General features: G+C 39.0%; 1 protein-coding gene across 1 annotated transcript in view; it reads right to left on the bottom strand.

The window, feature by feature from the left end:
* Positions 1 to 535: 535 nt before the first annotated feature.
* LOC135465940 (CD109 antigen-like) overlaps positions 536 to 20559 on the bottom strand; it is a 43720-nt gene continuing 23696 nt past the window's right edge. The window contains exons 11-25 of the mRNA XM_064743322.1: positions 20315 to 20443; positions 19455 to 19599; positions 16990 to 17166; positions 15979 to 16060; positions 14812 to 14974; positions 14127 to 14201; positions 13341 to 13512; positions 12233 to 12432; positions 11115 to 11270; positions 9585 to 9659; positions 7521 to 7630; positions 7001 to 7148; positions 6284 to 6386; positions 5951 to 5983; positions 536 to 2057 (exon numbers count right to left, since the gene is read on the bottom strand). Of these exons, the coding sequence (XP_064599392.1) occupies positions 1939 to 2057; positions 5951 to 5983; positions 6284 to 6386; positions 7001 to 7148; positions 7521 to 7630; positions 9585 to 9659; positions 11115 to 11270; positions 12233 to 12432; positions 13341 to 13512; positions 14127 to 14201; positions 14812 to 14974; positions 15979 to 16060; positions 16990 to 17166; positions 19455 to 19599; positions 20315 to 20443 (1887 nt within the window). The 3' untranslated portion in view covers positions 536 to 1938. The remainder of the gene's footprint in view (positions 2058 to 5950; positions 5984 to 6283; positions 6387 to 7000; positions 7149 to 7520; positions 7631 to 9584; positions 9660 to 11114; positions 11271 to 12232; positions 12433 to 13340; positions 13513 to 14126; positions 14202 to 14811; positions 14975 to 15978; positions 16061 to 16989; positions 17167 to 19454; positions 19600 to 20314; positions 20444 to 20559) is intronic.

Below are 20559 nucleotides of genomic sequence, written 5' to 3' on the forward strand. Positions count from 1 at the left end.
TGCCCAGTGTTCAATAATATGTAACCGGTTCTTTACCAGCTCCTGGGGGTCTCTCTGCAGCATTGTCCGGCATATGGCAACAGGTGATTTGTTCACTTCCTCGGTTGCCATAGCAACCAGATTGCTATTTCCCAGCTATTTATGATATGAACTTCTTGTCTGGGCTACGACTTCTTTTTTCCACTGTGGACATGCTTGTAGGTGACAATATGCGATGCCTCACATTTGTTGATTTCAATGGTTGCCATGGTAACCAGATTCCCATTTCCCTCGTATCTACTGTAGAGATAGGTATGAACATGTCCCAGGTATAACTTCAGTTGTTTTGCATGTACATTTTTCATTTTATGTACATACATACATGTAGATACAGAGGCCAGAAGTCACAATTCACATGTGTCCCTTATGATTTTATGTCTACAACTCCAGTTTTATCTGTGCGCAGCTTTGGTTAACCATCTGAACTTCGATAATCAGATCCATTTCATTCAAGAAACAATGACTGACCATGAACTAGGATTTCTTTCATCAAGATTCAAAAGTTTTTTTTATTAATGGTGGAAAAAAATGATTCATTTAGTATATATGTATGCGTGACAATTTTTCAGTCATATAAGAGTCATTAGGTGTACACAGTGTACCTTCTTGTGGCAGGCCGAGCCCGTGCTGATGCCGTCACTGAAGCATCGTGCCGAAGACACCAGACATGACACCCCACTTAGTCACGTAATACTAACACCGGTCCAACCAGTCCTATTTTTAACCTCTCTGTGCTGAGCACCAAGCGACGTACCATTTTTGAAAATCTCTTGTACGACCCATCCCAGGGTTGATCCACAGTCTTCCGACTTTGAAGCATTCTCTAACCATTAGGTCATCACAGTGGGTCTCATTGTTCAGAAACCCAGATCTTAAAGATTAACAAAGTCATTTTTTTCTGATGTAGAACACCATTTTATTTATTTTGGACATGTTTAGTCAGGTGTATTAATTCTGGGTGCTGTGTGGTAAGGCACTAAAAGGACAGAAATGCAGGGAATACTGCCTCTGGTATCACTGAGACCAACCAGGACTTTTCACTCACTATTCAAGTACAACCCAGCTGTACAGTGGGATTACAAAACTTCTGCCACATTCTATCTTTTCTTCAAAACTGCAGTCATGGATTTTTTATTTTTTTAAATTTTTTTTGCTTGTAAAGCAGTCAGCTTTGTAAAGGGAATGTATTTTATATTAGGTAATAAAAATAATATCAAACTTCTTACAAAACCAATACGTGTACAAATGGAGGAGGTAAAATGACGGCAGCTGCGTGGTGCTTGGCATGTCCTAAGAAGAAACACATATATACATATAAAAAGGCCAACAGGTGTTGTATGCATAAACAACCATTAAAACTTCCTTTCATAACACAACAGTTGAGAAAAGTTGTTTCGAGGAAAAAAAAAGACACTGAGCTCCTAATATGAAATAATACATTAATTTGAGATAAATTTGAGACCAGCACAGAAGTACTCTGATCACATTTAAAAACGTCTGTTTTATAAAAGTCAATTGAAATCAATGATAATACAGCCTGGCCAAGTACAAGACAGAACAAGTCTACCTGTATATTTTGCTCAGGTGCTAGTCGTTATATTTATTAAAGGTTAAAACAGCTAACATATCAGATTCTTCTCAATAAACCTTGGCAGTCATTGAAATATCAAATAGGCAATCCCTGATTTGCGTCAAAGCACTTGAACCACAAACATTTATATCTTGGAAAAATTTGCCATAAAATTGTAACCAATGTAAGACAGGGTTATCAAAAACTATAAAAAATACAGGAGACATGGAGAAAAATTATTCACAGCACTGAGGTTACACATGCATACGGTACATGGAGAAGCACACTGATATGTATTTGATTTATGTTACACACACAGTTGTAAATCCTCAGGCAACAAAACACAACAAGCTCATCAAGAGGAATAGTGAGATGGATGCAACGCTGGCGCCCAGCTGGCGAGCGGCACTAGTCGGCGTTGTTGGTACTACGGCGGTGGTCTCGATACCTGTGAAAACAGACCGACATATCATCAATGTAACACTTGCCAATCGATTTTAGTGCTTCTGAAAACAGAAACACCTGTGCAAGAACATCTTATTATTTATTCCCATAGTTTTACACTGCATTCTTCCAGGTGCAGGCCTACGGTACATGTATGTAATACGGATGTAGGCAATCACTGCAGCAGACATGTTAACAGGAACTGTAACTGACCCGGTCCTTGTGTCCACATAAGAAACTCATCACTGCATCAACAACAAAATCTGCTCAGTAGAGACAGTTGTTGAATTTCTGTCTTGTGCGTTGGAATGCAATTCTCAAGAATGTGTCAGTGCCCTGTCCTCTTGTCCTTTTGTCAGTGCCCTGTCCTTTTGCCAGTGCCCTGTCCTCTTGTCCTTTTATCAGTGCCCTGTCCTCTTGTCCTTTTGTCAGTGCCCTATCCTCTTGTCCTTTTGTCAGTGCCCTGTCCTTTTGTCAGTGCCCTGTCCTCTTGTCCTTTTGTCAGTGCCCTGTCCTCTTGTCCTTTTGTCAGTGCCCTGTCCTCTTGTTCTTTTGTCAGTGCCCTGTCCTTTTGTCAGTGCCCTGTCCTCTTGTCAGTGACCTGTCCTTTTGTCAGTGCCCTGTCTTCCTGTCCTTTTGTCTGTACCCTATCATTTTGTCAGTGCCCTGTCCTTTTGTCAGTGCCCTGTACTCTTGTCCTTTTGTCAGTGCCCTGTCCTTTTGTCAAGGACAAAAGAGGTAAGGAACTGGCTAAGGAACTGAGGTAAGGAACTGGCTAAGGAACAGAGGTAAGGAACTGGCTAACCTGTAGCCTCATTGGTCCAGAGCAGTAGGGTGCAGTCAGATTGGCGCTTTTGCCAAACAAGCCAGCAAGAACCCATGAATCAGCAGTTATGACTGAATCAAATCTTCATTTATTGTTCCCAAACTTTGGCCGAATTTGGACAAGAACATTAATTGTTGGTCTAAACAGAATTCATTTATTGCAGTGAATAAATACGTGAAATAATAACAATAACATCATAACGTGAAATAACATGGTAATAACATTTGTAATCTGAAGTATACAACAGATTGTAGTTGCAAAGATTGCAATGAAAATTTAAAATTACTTCTCTTAAACTGATTTTCTCCGGCAAACACCCAAATGTGAAACGGCACTGCTTTTTAACATCCATCTTTTATCTTAACATGCTAAAATGTTATTTTACTGACCTGGCTAACTATAGCTAGGGCACACATGTATAGCTTAACCTGAAATGACTGAAACACCTTTTCCTCCCAAGCATGCAATTTACATATCAGCATGCATGCCAACACAGTCATTTTTGTGTTGCAGTACAATTTCACATCATAACAAGAAAATAACAGTTGAGCTGCTGCACTTGTCAGCCCATGCACATATTCCAAGCAGATTTAGATGGCAGTCAGCTGCAAAAAAACTTCATAAATTTCCATTCAAGAGGAAATTGGGATAAGCTCGTTACAACAGTTACACGTATGCAGATTAATGTAAGGAGAAGCACATATACATTTTATAGGTTCATCTCTGCTAAAGTTAATATGCGAGTGTCTTATAACAAGTCATAATTATATCAAACCTGTTAGTGTCATCCAAGCTAATTTCATTTTACATTCTCTTTTTGACTCTTAAGTGGCTTTTAATATAATGGGAATCAATATGAATTTGTGAAATAAAGACAAAATAGAGTAACAGTTCCAAAACATCTGCAGTATGCCTCAGGGAATTTAAGCTAGATGTACACTAAATTACAATGGAGAATTGCTTTGTTTTGAGTCCCATAAATAAACAGTAAAACAAAAGCCTGGAGAGCATTAGATGAATTAATTATGCATTAGATTATCACATGTCGGGAGCAATAATATCTCAATGGCTTTCCAGTTCAATCAAATAAATTGCTTTAGATTTGCCTCAGATGATTGCAGTTAATTAAATCCTGAACTAACACTTAAAAACACATGGGTCTCCCCTGACATGCATGAAAAATTGAAACGGAGCATAACGAGAGCTGCTCCATAACTGTATGAATAACTGCAGCTAGCTTGAGCACATACATGTAGGTACAGGACTTGCTTGGAGAAACTTACACTATACACATGTGAGTGTAGCTGAATCTTCCTAAACAGTCATGACAATGTAGTAACCAAGTCTACCATGTATTGTGAGTTAACTGGTGTATGCTGTCTTGGCAACTATCTCACCGTAACGATGTCATAATAGGCCTACAATATTCCACCTAAATGTAAGATTTTTTTGAAGTCACAACTTTTTGCTTGATTCCGTTCGAGCCAAGTTTTATTGGCTTTTATTAATTTTCTCATCTGAAAAACTTAAGTATTTACATCAAAAGTATCATTCTATATATATATATATATACATGAATTATGACATATGAAAGAATCAGCTGTGTTGATTCGTCAAAATCGTGTTCTTGGTTGTTTGTGTTCTTGACACACCCTGAACATCTAAACATCTGTAATTCCATCTGTACAAAATGCAAGGTATTCGTATCCCATCAGCAATCAGCTACAACTTCTCACTACACCTTCTCACTCCTGCTTGTTTCTCCATCTTGTCGCTCTGCTTTCTTACTTATTAACATTTCACACCACCTTCTCACTACATCTTCACACTCCGCCTTCTCACTACATCTTCTCACTCCACCTTCTCACTACACCTTCTCACTCCTGCTTGTTGCTCCAACTTGTCGCTCTGCCTTCTTACTTATTAACATCTGCTCACACCACCTTCTCACTACACCTTTTCACTCAAGCTTGCTGCTCCATCTTGTCGCTCTGCCTTCTTACTTATTAACATCTTCTCAAGCCACCTTCTCACTACATCTTCACACTCCACCTTCTCACTACATCTTCTTACTTCCCCTTCTCACTCCACCTTCTCTCTATATCTTCTCCCTCCACCTTCTCAGGACAAACCACATGTACATCTATAAGCATACAAACTCTTCCTTGATCATGCCATGCCTATGTCAAGGAGTCTAAATCCATTTGCCACCCTCATGCTACCCCATCATGCACAAACACTCAAAGCTTCTCAAGAAATGGTGTTCACTGATTATCACCGTATAGAAAAATAAATCCTGTTACACCACAGAACAGAAGAGCTGTGTACTTCACTGAACAACAACAACACTGCTACAGATTTCTTTGGACTCTGCGTCTGCCCTAGACAAGTGACATCACGTTCACCCAAATGCCCAGGGCACTCTGGATTCCTCACAATGGTGTTAAGTGTAAACGGAATTCACTCAAATAAATTTCACACCATGTCACACTTGTAAAAGGGCTCTACAGTTCCATGGAGTTTTCTTCCATTTGTAGCACATAGTTCAACTAAGCCCAGTTTCCTCCTATCACAATGCTGGCATTAATATTATAGGTCATATAAGTGAAATATAGTGTGTTTGGTTTAAACCTCCAATCAAATACTGGTAAATAAATCAGTAAGTAAATCCATTTGCAGTGGGCTTTAGCCCCGAATATGACCTTGAGAATGTCTGAAATCACCTTGAGAAGACATGAGACTCCGCTGATGAAACATGCATGCAAAGCCGATTACACTGACGTCCCACATTTAACCTTTGTACCCATGAAGTTTCCTCCAACCTCTCCCCATAAAGTCTGATACTAGTGTGTTTTTGGCTACAGGGACCAGTTGTTCAAAAGTCTTCATGTATTAAAACATAAGCCTAATTTATTACAGACTAAAAAAACATTTACTTAGAAATTCGGTTGAGCTTAGTATTATATCTGACCTAACTTTAACAAACTTTGCAACAACTGGCCCCTGGAGGGTTAATTATAAAATTCTCATTATAAAAGCAATCAAGAAGGCAGCTCCAGCATTAAACTTACTCTGTTGCATATAAGCTACAGCAGTTTCCTCGCCTGTCAATAGAATGGTTAAACACTTTACCAAATATAACCAATATCCAATCCAGGATCCAATAATGTCAATGTTCTGAAATAGGGCAAATCACTCGGTGGTTTTTGAGATCATCTTGAAACGACTAAGAAATGCAATACTATTTATTAAACCCAACCATTTTAATTTTGAGTGGCAGAGGATAATGTCTCAAAGTGTCCAAGTATCCCAGAACAAGCTGAGCTACCTATACTTAAACACTGGTGCACATGTGTTAGGCTCAGTTCTCCCCTCTTGTCATACAGGTTAATGAGCCTACATACCTGTGTAATATCCGAAGGCTCTGGCCACAGGAGCTTGTACATTGGCCACATCGTTCTGCTTGTAAGACATCATTTTGGTGCATTCTTCCTGACCTGAGGGCAGCTGCAATGGCAAGAGTACATTCACACATGTTATACTGGAGAGTAAGAGTGCAAGTATTCATACGGCCATGTTCACAACTTAAAACGACTACCGGTACATGCAAATTTACATGCAAAAGTGAGTCAGCTCACTGTTTTGGGCTAGGATATAAAAACATTTTTGTCCCCACATCTTCACAAAATAAACTTTTGCCTCACTACTAATACTGATGTATATATTGTTTTTCTGATCAGATGCCTCGTAATCTCAAACATAGTACTGCTTGGAGTAGAACATAAACATAAAGTGGTTTGCTCTGGTGAGCTAATAAAGCAGGGCTCATTAAATGACAGCCCACCCCTAAACTCAACTGTCTGGATCACCTGTGTCATACCGTGGCCAGATGAGCCATATTAAACTCGATTCACGACAGCTTTAGATGTAGCTCAGCTCAACGCATCTGGTCTTTCGCGGTTTGTTCCAGTCGCTGATGACCATATGACTTTGGACTGAGCCAGCATAACGACTGGAGTACAACTCGAGTTGAGTCGCGTTGTCCTCCAGCACACACGCAGGCTCAAGGAGACACCGCAAAGGTAAAGTGTCTAGTAAAGTGTCTAGTACAGTGTACTCACATCTCCATAATAGATCGAAGTCATTTTTCCATCTTTCTCCACCCGGCGGATGTTGCGCCCCTGTTCAATGCTGCTCGTGTCCACAGAGAAGCCGGATGGGTCAGCAATCTCCACGACGATCATGTCCTTCAATGTGTTGTCCACTACTCTGTCAACACCAAACACGAGTATCAGTAAATACAGTCAAGCACTATATGACACCTACACGCCAGACAGCATTTATACTTCAGTGCTTGTGAACTACCACTCTGCTTCATAAGTATAACTATACTGCAACATTGATAGGAGTGACTTGTTTTAGGTAGGTTGTTTACACAGCTGGTGCGTTACTTACTGTACACAGCTGATCTGTTACTTACTGTTCCTTACAGTACACTTCTGGTGTGTTACTTACTGTACACAGCTAGTGTGTTACTTACAGTACACTTCTGGTGTGTTACTTACAGTACACAGCTGGTGTGTTTACTTACTGTACACAGCTAGTGTGTTACTTACAGTACACTTCTGGTGCATTACTTACTGTACACAGCTGGTGAATTCCTTCACTTGGGGATTGCGATCCCTTGTATCCACTCTCAGCTTCAGGCGACTGTTCTCCTCCTGTTCTGTTGTGTAATACTGGCTTCCAATCTGCATATGAACAGAGTACACTGAATTAATTAGTGGCCTTTTACTACCAAGTGTTGATAGATGTATAGCTCCAGTAATTCATTAGTGAACCTTTTTTCATGCCATAATAATTTTCAAACTTTGTAAGAGTTAGGCAAAAGAGTCCCCTCGCTCTAGACCTGAGATTTGTTTTATTCTCATCTCGAGTTGAAATGAGGGTTAACAACTTAAAGTCAGTACGCTGTCTGAGTCTTTGTGTCTTTTAGTTTTGTATTACTGTGGAGTGATATAATCTTAGAATTACATCACAAATAAAAGAAGCCTACTTTTGCAACTGTTGATTCGACACGTGACAAATTCCTCTAGCAAGACACCAAAGTCCATTAATGTTCCTATTTATCTCCATTTATGTTCCTATTTATGTCCATTTATGTTCCCATTTATGTCCATTTATGAGCTTGTGCAACTCACTGCTGACTAATAACCTCTTTATTAATTAAGTGAACATAAAGTCCACCACTAAAGCTGTTAATTAATAAAGTATTAATATTCCAGAAATGTTCTAAAAATATAAAAAAAATTCTATGCCACTTATTAATAAAATACATACCAAACAATCGTCAGTACCTGGCCACTCATTTGGTGAGGCCATTTTGCCATGTTATGGCTATCTAGAGTGATGTCACAAAACCTAAGTGCTCTTTCGTACCATCGGTATAGACAAAGTGGCAATGAGAAAATACAAAAAAAGAAAGAAAAACACCTAATACCCAACTAAAGAGTATCGGCTCTGTTCCGTGTTCAAAGGGCTCATGTTTCTTTTGGTTTGGCGCTCAGTCAGAGCGATGGTCGTGGACACAAGCATCGTGTTTTAGCTGTCCTGCTTGTCCTCGTCTTGCATGGGTGTAAGCATTAGGCCTAGCTGTAACGACTTCAGGGAATTTCCGAACATAGCAGGACCTTCTGGTTCATAACAGATCCTTTCTTTCAGATTTTGGAAAGATATTTTCGAAATAAATCTGACTTTGCTAACAAAAAATAATGCAGTCACAATATCTTTCTTCAAGCAATGAATCTTCCCAAGGCCGTTTTCTTGCCAGCCCACCCTGACAAATTACTGGTGCCTCCTGCTCAACATGTCCGCGTTGTGACACGGGTAGCTGTTCTCAGTCCCCTGCTCATAGATGTGTGGTTCAAAATGCATCAGGTTAATGATAAATGCAAAATCCAATTCATTGCATTCATATCCACACTGACAGTCGCGAACTGATATGTTTTTTGACGTGACAGTCAATTATCACGTGACGTTTTCAGCGCTAGTGATTGGCCAAGTTCATAAGGGCTTCTACAACATGGCTACTAGGAGTGAACTGTTCGTTCGTGAAAAATCCCTAATGCTGAACTTAAGCTTTCAAAGCTTAATAGAATTTTTTACATATTTTCTGTGATAACTGTGTCCTATATCTTTTTTTCTATGTATATATAGTGGCAGACTTTATGTTCACTTTAAACTCTCTTTCAAGAATATTGTTGTATAATTATTATTATTATTCATAAAAGAGCAAGCAACTGAGAGCAGTGCACTATAGTTCCTGAACCTTTTCACATATGAAGAGCAACTTTTAGTGCAACTATAATACGCACCTTCTAAAACTGACTTTGCAGACATACACAGGTTGGGATGGTCAAATTCAGGGCATCAGAAAAAATTTACTGGCATAACTGCCCATAGAATATGTTTGAATAAAAAGTTCAAGAATTCTTCCAAGTTATGGAACAGTTATTAGAAGTGCACAAAGCCAAAAATCAGATTTCTCTCTCAGTTTTTTTTTTTTTGGAAAAGAAGATGACATTGGATGACTAACCATGTGAGAAGAGAGAAAGTAAATATTCCTGCTCCAGTTACATGTATATTGACTAAAAGATGTACAGCAGACTTACAGTATATAGACAGATAGGTGGGAGTAACACATACCTCTACCAGTCCAGTACCAATCCCTGACGCATCAACTGTCACCTGAATAGTGTTTCCATCAATCTCTTCATCTTTCTGTACAAGCAAAACACAAGCTTTTTTTAACGTATAAACTTAGAACAACTTATCATGCAACATTTGATTTCCTTTCAGGCTCTAAGATACACCATCTTTTTTCATCTATCGGCATACGAGACTTCAAAGAAAACGAGAGACAGTAGAGTACGACTAAAACATGGCAATGTGTTAACAATTAATTACACTGATTTGAGGTCAATACACAAGTCTGCTTTCGTAGACAGAGCTATAACCTGACAGAACTGGCGAATAACTGAAGGTTTAATATTACAACAAAGATTTCATGTATTTGGATAATTTATTTACTTTATTTTCAGGTGCAAAAGACAAAAGAATCATCAGCTTCAATTTAATTATTAATTTATTTGATTGGTGTTTTACGCCGAACTCAAGAATATTTCACTTATACGACGGCGGCCAGCATTATGGTGAGTGGAAACCGGGCACAGCCCAAGGGAAACCCACGACCATCCACAGGTTGCTGACAGACCTTCCCACGAACAGCCGGAGAGGAAGCCAACATGAGCTCAACTTGAACTCACAGTGACCTTATAGGTGAGAGACTCCTGGGTCATAACGCTGCGCTAGCGCGCTAACCAACTGAGCCACAGAGGCCCCCCATCATCAGCTTCAAATTTTATTGTCTTTTCAGCTGTTGTGTACATGAACATTAAAGACATTATATTAACAAACTCGGCAAATCTACATATAAGTACAATAATTCAAAGAGCCTGTACTGGAAATTATTACAAATACACAGAAACTACAGGACTCAAATATCAATATAGCCATGGTGATAACTTAAGAAACTATTATTATTTGAGGAGAAGCCTGCAACATTTATGAATTTGGACAACGGGTGTTCTACAACTCACAGGTGTTAAAACCTTTGGACAAGAAAAGCATGCATGGTGTTATATGAGGATATGCTACATCACAGTTTTGGGGATATGCTACATCACAGCTTTGGGGATATGCTACATCACAGCTTTGGGGATATGCCACATCACAGCTTTGGGGATATGCTACATCACAGTTTTGGGGATATGCTACATCACAGCTTTGGGGATATGCTACATCACAGTTTTCTTGAAACAGAGGCAGATAGGCAAGTAAACTTTTCACATTGTTATCTCTCCCTTGACTTTTGTTTCACTTGAAAGTGTTATAAGATGTCCTAAAATTATTGTTTCAACAATTTAAATAAATATGTTTACCTGACGTAGAAAAAACTATGCAGCTTGTAAGCTTTCAAACCTGGACATTTCATCATTTCCTCTATGCTCCCTGGATAAATTTAAAGTGACGCTAATAAAGCATTGATCACGATGTGCATTTGTGAGCAACTACTGAAAAAAAAAATTTCTAAGTATCATGCAACTGTTGAATGAATTTCTGCTCCGCTGATTAGATTCAAGCAGTAACGCGTTACAAAACATTCAAAGTACTCACAAGTTCAGCTCTCTGCACAACTTGGGAGTTGACAGCATCCACAGTAAAATCTCTCTTCCAGTTCGGTCCTACAGAGACGGCTACTGAGAACTGTTGTCCATTACTTCGCGTGCTCATGCCAAACTCAGACAGTGCCTGGAGTCCCCACACTGTGTCCTGTCAGACATAGAGGTAAAGCTCAAGTTAAAATCAAACTGTCTGTCTGTCTGTCTGTATGTATGTCTGTATGTATGTATGTATGCTTAGTATTTTTTTTTTAGGTCATATTCAACAATTTTTAAGTCTCATATGCCACCTAATGACGATGTCACATTAGCTGCCGTTCCTGAATATCACACTGAAGACACCAGTCATGAAACCTCAATCAGTCCCATTAATCTGACACTGCGCCAACCAGTCCTGTTTCCTTGCTCTAACCCCTCAGTGGTGAGCGCCAAGCGAGGCAGGAACATGTGCCCTTGTTTAAAGTTTTTGGTATGACCAGACCCTGTCTCTCAGCTTTGAGGCAGATGCTCTTACCATTTACAGACTCACTGGTTTAAACCATCAAAGCAAACAATATAAAGTACATATATTAACAAGTTTACAACAGCTGATGAAGAAAACAGTTGTAAAACCAAACCGCAGAAAACTCAGTATGTAATTCACATACCAAGGTTCAACTCAATACTGTTTCAAATAAAAATTTGGGTAAAATGCAGTTGCAAATAGAAGAAAGTGTAAATCTCGCAACTGACCTGGAACTTGTCATAGTTTCACTTCAGAAACTTCTATCTCCTTTGCCCTACCGGTGTGCTGTAGAAGCCTCCCTGTGGGTTCTTTGCTTTACCTGTGTGCAATAGAAGCCTTCCTGTGTGGTTCTTTGCCTTACCTGTGTGCTATAGAAGCCTCCCTCTGGGTTCTTTGCCTTACATGTGTGCAATAGAAGCCTTCCTGTGGCGTTCTTTGCCTACCTGTGTGGTATGGAAGCCTCCCTACAGGTTCTTTGCCTTACCTGTGTGCTATAGAAGCCTCCCTGTGGGTTCTCTGCCTTACCTGTGTGCAATAGAAGCCTTCCTGTGGCGTTCTTTGCCTTACCTGTGTGGTATAGAAGCCTCCCTGCGGGTTCTTTGCCTTACCTGTGTGCTATAGAAGCCTCCCTGTGGATTCTTGGCGGACATGAGGTAGCGTGCCACCTGCAGCGCTGATGGCAAGTCACGTTTCTGCACGTACGTCAACAGAACAAACGAGGCGAGTTCTACCTGGTTGTTCTGACGATGACAACGGTAACATGTTCTCGGATTCTTCTCCTCTGAACTCAGCTTCCAGTATTTCATACCTGTAGCATGACCATCATTCATCAGGGAATGAGTATAACTTTCACTGACAATCTTCATGTCACTTAGTGAAATACTTAGCACAGATGCTGCGTTAAAACTCCAAAATCGCATATCTGACGTTTAAACACTCTGACAGAATTTTATTTGTCATCTTTAGGATATCTCCCACTTTTTTGGAGCATGTTATGCTTTTACATTATGCTAATTAACATAACTGGCAGAACAACAAGATTTCGGTGATATACATTGACAGAGAATTACTGTCCCCAACAATTTCATTGCTTTCATTTGTCAAATGATTCCTACACAGTCAGCTGGATAAGTCATCATGGAGGACATTCAAAATCATTCTGTATTGTTACCGTATAGACAGGAAATACCTATAACTGTGTAAGATTAATGTAGCTGGGCTGTATGGGTTCCATTCAGACGATAAAATGTAGGAGATGTTTTTTTGTTGTTGTTGTTGAGGATTTCAAGATTGTTGTTGCTGTTGACTTTAGTAAGGGGTAAAAAAGAAAACCCATAAAAAACTGAGGCCCACATTAATAAATTAATGAGTGAGTGAGTGAGTGCTTGGGGTTTAACGTCGTACTCAACAATTTTTCAGTCATATGACGACGAAGGAATCATTAGGGTGCATGTACGTGTAATGTGCCTCCTTGTTGCAGGACGGATTTCCACCGCTCTTTTATTTAGTGCTGCTTCACTGAGACGACTTACCGAAGGCAAGTAAGCCGCCCCCGCCCGAGCCATTATACTGATACGGGTCAACCAGTCGTTGCACTATCCCCTTCATGCTGAACGCCAAGCAAGGAAGTTACAACTTCCTCTTTTAAAGTCTTAGGTGTGACTCGATCAAGGATAAATTAATGAGACCCTCTGGCGGTTTGAACCAGTGATTTACCTGAGTCCAGGAGGGCGGTGGTGTCTAGTTTACTGAGGATTCTGTCCACAGAGGGGCTGTTTGAGAGCTGGAGAGCATAGGCCATGATGGCAAGGTTATAGGGGTCAGTGGTGGTATCAACAGACTCCTCCAGATTCCTCCTCACGGCAGACAGCACATCCAGATATTGTGGCTGCAGTATGACATGTACATTAACATGGATGAAAAATGCCACTATGTAGAACATGTAAATAGTAATATATAGCAGACTTTAAAAAAAAATAGAAAAATAAAAAAGGCTGGAAGATTATGACAGTGGACAATGTCAATATCCATGCTACATATCGCAACACTTCTGTTAAAAATAACACTTAAAAAAACAAATTTTTAACTGAAATTAATTAAAGGCTGGAAAACTAAAGTAGTGAGGCTACAGACCTCCCATCTTTTAACATGGACCTTCGATCTCTCAACATGGACCTCCCATATCTTAACATGGACCTCCCCATCTTTTAACATGGACCTCCCATCATTTAACTTGGACCTCCCATTTTTAACATGGACCTCCCATCTCTTAACATGGATCTCTCATCTCTTAACATGGATCTCCTATCTTTTAGCACAGGCCTCCAATCTAATAACATTCACTACTCAAGCGACCATTTTGCAAGACAGCAAAACACACAACTATTGCAAATTTGCGATTGTTTTTTTTTTATCCCATAACATATAACAAATCCAGTTGACCTGACCAAACACTGCAGGAATATGATCTGTAACACAGAGCTGACACATGTGAATACTTACTATGGTTTGGTTAAAATCACTGCACATTTCCAGAGCTATCAGCACATAAGCTGTCATGGTGTTGCCAGACCCACCCTGTACAATAACAACACAAAGGGTATTTATAATCACACTGGTGTTGAAAACTGAATGTGTTGAAAAAAACGGGATAGTATATACCACGTATCAGTACGCACAGGAAAGACAGGCCATGAACAATACTTTTATATCCACCTAAATTTGACCTAAAATGTCGAGCAAACTGAAGTGCATTTTTACAAGCAAGAAATGGTCATAACATACAACGTTCAGCGCAGAAACAGTTCGAGAGTATTCTCCCAATCAAGTCAGTAGCTTATATAGTCATGGGCGAATTGTAGGTCAAATACAGTAGGTATATATCAATCAGATATCAAACAAAACCTTTCAAAGTACTTCTCAAACTACTTCTTACAGTACCTTAAAATAATGTAATTTTGTTTACTCTCACCAAACTGAAAGCTTGCCTTGTACGGGATATTTATAAAAATTATCCTTCATTTAAGGTGTGCCGAAAATCTTTTTATACGTGAACTTCAGCAACACTGCCATTTACTTGAGAGTAATATAGACATAGGTATTTATATGCTGAGATCAGCGGGGTGTCTAACAACAGTACAGGCTACATACATGTACCTGGAGAGGTATTGAGAATTAATGGCAATACCTGCATGGCCTCGTGGAGCACATTGCCCACCTCACGGAATGTGGCTGTTCGCTGATCATATGTCTCCTTAATAAGCCAGGTCAGGGCTTTCACCAAAACAGCATCGTCTATAAAGATGTATGGCTCAGCTTGTTTAAAACTCAGCACTACAAACGATGTCAACCTGACAGGAAATAAAACCCATGGCTTAAATTCTGCTGGATGGCAGAAAGATTGTAATGGGATAATTACATGTAACTGTGAGTGCACTGTTTCACAAATACAACAAAAACTTCGGCATTTTATCTGAAGTTTGGTGTGTAAAAATGAACTCTCAGAAGCACTTTGAGGCCTTAAAATAAAATTTCTTTATACTAATTAACACTAAAATTTTTTGGATAAGAAATTCATCAAATTTCAAAAGAGCTTTAGAGTGAACCTGTAATGTGGACGAATCATTCAAAGTCATGCAATATACGTCACTCAAACCGGTTTTCAATAATTACCAGTGATAGATAAACAGGTGTTTATACATCGCCGTGGTGGTTTTACATATTTTACAAACATCGTCATCTTTACGGCCTATTTTATACAGACACAATCTTGCTGGTATTATCCTATGTAATTATTTGTACTGAAAATCCCTCAGTTTTGTATCTTGTGTACAATAATAAATAAAAGAAAATATACTTGCCCGATTCATTTCTTTTTAGTTTAAGGTTATATTTCCATTTATCATGAATAAGCTGTTTTTCATATGCAGGGTTCAACATCATTAAACAATGATTTATTTAATTTTTGTTTAAGTTGAAAAGATATTGGAAAAGTTGGCGAGTTGTAATCAACACAGTTTTACTTTTCCATAACATGGGTCCATGATTTAGGAATGTTTGTAATGAGATTATTACAGTCAAGGTATGTACCTTGAACCATAAACATTTTCTTAAATCATGGAAATGGTAGAAATTTGCCCTCCTTGTCTTGTAAACCTCTTATATATTGTACTTTGTAATTAAACCAGTTTTGTATAAAGAATTGTGGACGTTTAAATTTCGAATTACACCACAAGTGTCCATCTACTATATTTACTGTTGTCCTTTCCTGCAATTTTTCATTATTCATTTTCTACACAAGGTATCAATACATGTATGGTACACTCTCAGTGAGTGTAAATGTTACATAACTCACCACGTGCTTCCGGCCGAATCACGATCGCCAAAAGCGCTGAAAGACCCTTCTTCTCTTTGATAGGTTAACTCTCTCTGGTAGCCTTCAGAAAAGATAGTATGTATTGATGCGGAAGGCAGAGGTAATGCATTCAAAACGAAGGACTGCACCTTTCAAAATTCCCATGAACGGTGTAAAACCATGAATACCACACAGCTATGATCAGAAGCCTTGTGTATCAATGTATATAAGTGATAATTGCTGACAGACCGTTCTATGATATTAAAATCACTCAATGGTAATATACTCTTTTATCTCCCACTCCCTCCATTTCCTTTGCCGTTGTCTTTAGACTAGCACAAATACTACACACCCTTAACAAGAAATACTTTCAGCTGTAAAATGGTAATTTAGTCTCCCCTTCAATCCTATATCTATCATAGTGTTATGTGACAAAATTTTGTTCTTACTTCTTTGGAATTTTGCTGTTTTTATTGACAACTAGGTTGTTTTTCTTCAGTATTTCAATGAGGCTACATGTAATTCTGTGACCAGACTTCCTGGAAAGCCACGCCCAGAACACATCGTCATATGTAATATGCAAATACTGGAGAAGTCAATCAATCTGGCATGTGGTACATTTCAGGCTTTATATCTGTAGCTGTTTTAATACAACTTTACCTATGATGCTGAAATTTTCACGAAAGTTGGCTAATACCTATAAAATGATGTGTGTGAAATATCAAGTCTTATATGTAATACATTTTGTTTACTTTTTAATAAAGAGGGTTATCATCTTTCTGCTCAGGCTGATCTATCTGGATTCAAACCAGGCACACGACCATCTTGTCCTGATATTTGCCTAACTTTACTCATAGGTCACATGACAGAGCAGCAAGAACATGTATCCTTGAGCAAGGAAAGAATTCGAACATGGAATTCCCATTATGCTTACAGTGTCAGCTCTGTTAACCATGTAAGTGAAAAGGTTTGTAAAAAGTTGCGTAATTTCAAGCGATGACAAGCACTTACCTGATTCCATGAACCTGGTTGTGTCAACGGTCTGCTTAGAAGTGATGGTGCCCGTGGTTTCCAGGTACTTACGGACCACAATGTTGGGGACAAACGAGACCATGTTCTGTTCCCCACAGCCGTACGGCATGCGGATAAGGTTTCCTAACCCAGTAAGAGTGGTGCCTAACATGTCCCCTAAAACACACGAGCACGGTCTCCTCAAGAAAAGGCATCAAGCTTATCTATTTGTATCACACTCACAATGATCAGGCTCCCCACAAACCCTGAGGCGTCAGTATATACACCAAAGTACGTGCACTTCTCTAAAAACAATTTAGTTAACTATCAGTTGTCCTTTCAAAATTTATCTATTCATTGATTTGATTGGTGTTTTACACTGTAGTCAAGAATAATACGACGGCGGCCAGCATTATAGTGAAAGGAAACCGGGCAGAACTTTGGGGAAACCCATGACCATCCGCAGGTTGCTGACAGACCTTGATATGGCCAGAGAGGAAGTCAGCATGAGTTAGGCTTGAAGTCACAGCAACTACATTGGTGATAGGCTCTTGTGTCACTGCGCTGCGCTGGCACTCCAACCACCTCGGAGGCCCCTGTTCTTTCAAAAAGAATGAATGAATGAATGAATGATTATGGCTTAACGCCACCTCGGCAATATTTCAGCCATATCGTGGCGAGAACATGGTGAAAAACTGAGGCGGTTCAGGTTTTCAATATGGTAATGAGAACATCAAAAAGGAAATAAAAAGTTTGGACATGATTAAAATGAGGTAAGAAAAACCAAAAACAGTTAAAACTCGAAAACCAGCGTATTTTAAAAACAGTATATCTAGAAATCTGTATGTATATAACTTTTATCTATAAATATTTATGACAATTAAAATTTATATTTTATAATACAGGCCAATGGCCCTAATATATTTTATGATAGCATCACCATCGATGCTGTCAAATAAATCCTATATAGCGCTGACTGTGTAGAATCTGTCTCGAACATGGGTAAAGTCCACACAGTCAACCAGGATATGTTTGATATCATATTGTGCATCGCATCCAACACACTCGGGAGCACTACTCCCATCTTTCAAAAGAGATGTTAAAAATATAATTACATGCATTTGACAATACATGGAAAAAGAATAAATTTGCTACCACTTAATACTTCTTCTGTATGCAACATTTTTTTCCAAATACAGGGTAGTCCTTCATGTAAAGGGAGAGAAAACACTACCATAATGTGAGTATCTGTCAGATTAAAGGCTATTTAATACTATCCCAAAAACAAAATTAGCTGGATTTATAATGTTTTGAATTTCTTCAACTCGGTAAAATGCATTGCAAACTTTGCATTCTATGGTAGCCTTTTCTGACCATACCGGCACCGATGACGCCAGGTTTTTTGTCACTTAACATACATTAAACTGCTAGATTTTATCAGTCTAAATGCTTGTACATACGTATAGATCTTACGGACCTTGACACAAAATATTTCACGTAAAAAATACAGAAATGACATCAATGAGACCCTCTAAGCCACTAGACCACCACAGGATCTTATGTTTTAAAACCATTTTACTAAATCAATCTATATTCCTGGGCAGTATTTAATGGTCTTCCATTTGACGCATATACTTCACATTAGTGTTTTCTTTGTCTTTAAAACATGCTTTTCAAAACCTGATGTGACAATTCACATCGCAAAAGAATTGCAGTGACCAAAAGCATTTTGTTTTTATTTCTCCATTTGGTTGGTGTTTAATGTCCTTCGGCTAAATGTTTTGGAGATAAAATCACTGCCTTTACCACATGTTCATTAAAGGTGAAGAAAATTTAAATATCAATCAAATACCATTGAAAAGAGTACGCATTTCTTCGCAGGTGCATGCCATAAAAACTATTCGAATATGTACATCAAGTTGATAAATTATAAATAAAGTCAGCGCCAAAATCCGCTGTGGGCGACTCCATTTTGCCTGAGAACTAGTCCTGAAATCTTCCGTGTTAGGAGGAGAATTGCCGTCGGAAACCTCCAAAGAGCAGCTCGTACATTTCCGTTAGAACTCTTCTTCCCAGAAGGTAGCGAACAGTACAGTTTGTTTTCTGCTTGATGATTGGGAGACTGAAATGTTGGACATAGGTCCAAGTTTACAGGAACAAGCTGGAAGTTTTAACGACTCTAAATGGCTGAGAAGCAACACACCCCCAGCATAACTTACAGAGTGTTAAGGATGGAGGACGCGATGGACTCAGCGGTTTATGCCAGCTTTGCCCTATTTAGGCTTTACATGTATGGCGAGGAAAAATCACAAAATGATGCAACAGGCACCACCAGATAGAAAAAAATGTGCTCTTTTCAGCCTATAGTGTCATGTTTCTAAGTTTTCTTCTCCTTTAAATGTAAACAATCTGCTAAAGAGTTGCCTAGAGTAAAGTATCAGAAACACAATTCTTAATTAGCTTACCAATAACACTGATGATGATTGCCTTAGAGCCAGCTACCTGGTTGCTTAACGGGAAGTTCACAGTTTCACTGATGGGCTGAGATGTTCCAGTTTGATCAAGGTTAATAAAAATTGGCTTGTTGTCTTCCACCATCCGTCCTTCAGGCTGTAAATAAATCAAAAAAAGAATTGAGTGACACAGCTGATATACAAAATTTACTTGCATTCTGATCTATTAACTTTTCCAGTGACACAAAATTTTGTTCACAGAGCAGCATTTATACAGGCAAATGAATATCATGATATATTATTTTTGATGCTGAAACTTACATTTTCCCGATAGGATATCATCCTGCCTTCCAAACAAACCCCAGAACACCTTTCTAAGAGCAATAAAACTGTAAGAATCAGTCCAAATCACCAACTCACTATGTAATCCTGGATGTAATTATAGGTCATGTACCCTAAATTTGACAATGGAAGTGCGTTCTGTCACAACAAAACTCAATCATACATCCGAGCTAATACCTGAAGACAATTAAATCTTGCTGAGATATCTGTAAAGGCCAAGCTTTACAGCAACAGTTAGTGCGAATTTCCATCAACGAAATCCTTTACCCTAATCCCTCAACCTTTTCGCATATGACAAAGCAGTTTTCATTGCAATTTTTGCACATTTGCAATTTGATTTGGAGATTTCGGCCAGTTTGAGGGCTTCACAAAAAGTATAATTTTATCAGTTAACATGGAAAAATGCCTTTAGATCAATATGCTTGAAAAACACCTTGCACACATGTGAAAAATGTTGAAGAATGACAGTACTCAGAAAAGATGGTGCAAGACTGACACTTCTTTATAGGACATAAGGAACTGTGACTTACCTCCACCAGGAGTGGTTCCTCCAGGGCATCTGCGGCCCCAGTGGTGCTAGCTCTAAGCTGTAGAGTCAGGTGACCCAGGGTTTCTGGGACAACCACAATACTGACACTAGCTCCTTTCTGGTCATCCACCTGTCACCATGGAAATCAATCATTTAGTCACAGCCTGGTTAAATCTAGACATTCACTGACAAGCATATCGTGATCACAAAAATATTTGTGTATTTATTTGATTGGCATTTCACTTA

The sequence above is a fragment of the Liolophura sinensis genome, chromosome 5 (genome assembly GCF_032854445.1).
Source record: "Liolophura sinensis isolate JHLJ2023 chromosome 5, CUHK_Ljap_v2, whole genome shotgun sequence".
NCBI classification, from domain to species: domain Eukaryota; kingdom Metazoa; phylum Mollusca; class Polyplacophora; order Chitonida; family Chitonidae; genus Liolophura; species Liolophura sinensis.